Consider the following 3,806-nt stretch of genomic DNA (forward strand, 5'->3'; position numbering starts at 1 on the left):
ATGCACTCTAATAATCAGTTTTCCACTCTTTTTTCGTCATACTTAAAGATACTGATTTGATATTTATGTTATATAATAGAGTTAACATGTATGACTATGTTTTGCCATGCTGTAATGAATGCTTGTTATAGTACCATGTCCTTTCACAAAATGGGATTTCCCAGGATTGGAACATTTTGAATAAGACAATGTTTTACATTCAATGTACATGTATTGTATCATATCTACAGAATATCTGATATATATACAAGTTATGGTCATTTGAAGAAAAAAACATGTCATGCGATGATGTTGATTGAAGTCTGTGAACTAAGTCTTTAATAACTTTTTCATATAATTTCAGAATGCCAAAAAAAAGACCCATCGCCCAGAGAAGGAAAGGCTATAAAGATAAACGACATAAATCAAATGTTAATTCAGATACAGAGTACCCTTATTTGGACCACAGCTATTGTGCCCACCCTGAATCTAATGACTATTCAGATGGTGAAAAAGCTACAGCTGCAAGTGCACATTATGAACATTCGATAATGGCTGAAGTTTTGAACACTATTGACACAGAAAACAATGGTCAGACATTATGCAGCAATGAGGTAGACATGTGTTCTAATGTAAGTGGAATAATTTTAAGTGATGTGCATAGACCTAGTGATTGCCATCTACAAATGACAACAGTGCAAGGACAATGTGAAATAGAAACATCACCAGGTACATATGAGATACTTTATGAAGCATTGAGATGTAGTTTACCTGCACCGTATATGTTGAACTCTACAAGTAGTGATATTCAGATCCTATCATTTTACAACAACTCTGGAAAAACTGTCATTAAATCTGCTATTAACATTTGTAGAAACTTTAAAGTAAATATATGTATACATCAGATCACCGTGTCAGCTGACCACGAGATATGGGAAGGAATGCCATCAAGTTTCACCTCTGCTAAAGCTGTAGTATTGCTTCTGAATAAACTTTCAAAATACAATGTTTGTATAGGAATTCCGGATGAAGAATTTCAAGATGTGACAGTAGTCGGTGCAGGTATCAGTCATCAAAGTTCACCTGGCATTGTTGCATACAGAGAGGGTGACTTTTGTGCATCTATTGGAGCATTCACATACCATTCAACAATACGATCATCATCTTGTTGTTTGCTTGTGCAACATAACCGTTGTAAGACATGCTCACAGTATAGGAAGTCTTTGAAGTTAAGAAAACAACGTCTCAACCAACAGGCAGAAAACAGACAAAAGCAAGGTACAGATCTTATGCATTCAACTTATAAACACAAAGACATGTCAAGGGAAATGTTAACCAATAAACTGCAACAACAAAAGAAACATATTCAGACACTAGACAGTGAAATTTCAAAGATGAAACGAACAGTTGAAAGAGACATTCTTCAGAAAGGTGTCACACTTGGTGAAATTCAAAACAATGAAGTTAAAGATTTGATGGCTACTTGTCAGGAAGAAGTATACAAGGCATATCCGGATGAGAATTCCTTTCAAAGACTATTCTGGGAGCAACAGATGAAGTTTAACGGGTCTGGTAATGGAATGCGATGGCATCCAATGATTATTCGCTGGTGTCTTTTTATCCGACAAAAGTCTAGTAAGGCATATGATGCAGTGAGAGAGGCAGGGTTTATAAATTTGCCTAGCACCAGAACATTATTTGATTACTCTCATTATATTAAAAGTGCTACTGGTTTCCAGACAGATGTTGTAAAGATGCTGAAGGAGGAGGCGGCCAAGATTGGACTGTTTGATGAACAGTGGAAGTCGTATGTTGGTTTATTGTTTGATGAAGTAAAAGTTAAAGAAGACCTTGTATATGACAAGAATACAGGAGAACTTGTTGGCTATGTAGACCTTGATTCTGTGGGCAACCAAATTCTTGAAATTGAAAAGGTAACAAACAATACATCATCAAAACTTGCTAAGTTTATGTTGGTTTTAATGGTTAGAGGTGTGACAACTTCTCTTAAGTTTCCCTTTGCTGCTTTTGCAACGACCAGCATTACAGCAGACTTCCTATATCCGATTATATGGAAAGCAGTACAGATATTGGAAAGTTTTGTTAAGTTGAAAGTACTTTTCCTCACATGTGACGGTGCTTCACCAAACAGAAGAATTTTTAACTTGCATAGATTAAATAATGAACTGGTGTACTACACTGTTAATCCGCACGATACCAGTAGAAATTTATACTTTGTGTCTGATGTTCCCCATCTACTGAAAACCACCAGGAATTGCTTCAGTAATTCGCAGTCTCACAAAAATACAAGACGTTTGTGGAAAGATGGAAAAGACATTTCCTGGTTACATTTAGTTAGACTGTTCGAGGAACATTGTGAACTGGATTTGTACAATCCATGTCCAAAATTGACTCGAGGCCATATTGACATGACAGCTTTTAGCTACATGAAGGTTAACTTAGCAGCTCAAATTTTAAGCGACACAGTTGCAAATGCTCTTGAGGAACTGTATGATGAGCAAGTGTCAGAGACAGTAAATTTTATCCGTAACAGGAACAAATTTTTTGATTGTATGAACGTCCGTAGTCTATTTGAGGGTCGCAATAAAAGGAACCCAAATCTGGATCCTTACCGCAACCTACAAGATGTGCGCTTAAACTGGCTGAAGACAGATTTCATGAACTATTTGAGCACATGGAAAGATTCTGTGGTAAATCGTCAAGGTAATTTCACTAAATCACAGCAAGCTGGGATGCAGCTAAGTTACCAGACATTGCAAGGGTTGCAAATAAGTGTGAACTCCATTACAGAATGCACAGAATTTCTCCTGAATGAAGGTGCTCCATTTGTTCTCACACACAATTTCAATCAGGACCCTCTGGAGCAACACTTTGGACATTTACGACACAAAACTGGAGCCAACAACAACCCAACAGTGTATGAAGTAAGAAATATAATGACCCAAATAAGAACAATAGGAGCCCAAGCATTAGCACCAAAGCGTGGAAATACTCAAAGAGGCAACATAAACAGAGTTATTGACAATACTAAATTGCCACGTCGCCGTGCAATTATGTTCTAACTGTCTTTTGGTAAAATTGATTATGTGTAATATGTTTTAAAATTGTTTAAAATTTGGACAAATATTTTTTATCAATGTAATACTCCAATAGTCAGTCAACCTTCAATACTGTTACGTGAATGAGGGACTTATATTAAATCCAAATACACCCCCCCCCCCTTTTTTTATGCCACCATGAAAAAAATTATGGTTGATGGCACGCGCCTTCACATGCTTTTAAGATCTGGTAGGAAAGATTTTTTTTCAATGCATGTATGAGATAAGCATACAATTCAGGAAAAAATCTTTAAAATTGGAACAATTTGTTCAATAACTTAAGGCTGGTCTTTATGGGGTGGCTAAAAATTCATTTTTTGTCATGAAGGGAAAACTGAAGATGACCTTGTTAAATAAGTGTTTTGCTCAAGAAAATATGTATACTTTACATGTATACAAATGTATATAATTCACTATATTGTATTTATAATCAAATGATGTACATAATATTTTTTTAAACATATTATCTGCTTATCAGAGCAATACTGTCAGAATTAAACATTAATTTAGATTACTCTACCTACATATTCTGCTAAAAGGTGTTGGTTCACATGTCTCAATTTAACCCATTACTATATAATGCAATCCTGCAATTTTGTTCACAACATCCTCCGAAAGAAATAGAAGTTAGAAGATATTTTTTTTTATAGTTACATCAATGATGTAAAAGGGTTTGGATAATTTAACTCTGTTGTATTTCACTTCTAA

General features: G+C 35.3%; 1 protein-coding gene across 1 annotated transcript; it reads left to right on the forward strand.

The window, feature by feature from the left end:
* Window positions 1-589: 589 nt before the first annotated feature.
* On the forward strand, window positions 590-3,298 carry LOC143051047 (uncharacterized). Its single transcript, XM_076224105.1, has one exon. The coding sequence runs from the start codon at window positions 600-602 to the stop codon at window positions 3,060-3,062; it is 2,463 nt and encodes an 820-aa protein (XP_076080220.1). The 5' UTR covers window positions 590-599; the 3' UTR covers window positions 3,063-3,298.
* Window positions 3,299-3,806: the final 508 nt, after the last annotated feature.

Source organism: Mytilus galloprovincialis, chromosome 11 (genome assembly GCF_965363235.1).
Source record: "Mytilus galloprovincialis chromosome 11, xbMytGall1.hap1.1, whole genome shotgun sequence".
Classification (NCBI taxonomy): Eukaryota; Metazoa; Mollusca; class Bivalvia; order Mytilida; family Mytilidae; genus Mytilus; species Mytilus galloprovincialis.

Excerpts from the sequence above, each read along its gene's own strand:
- LOC143051047 (XM_076224105.1), top strand. The coding sequence starts at position 600 with ATGTGTTCTAATGTAAGTGGAATAATTTTAAGTGATGTGCATAGACCT.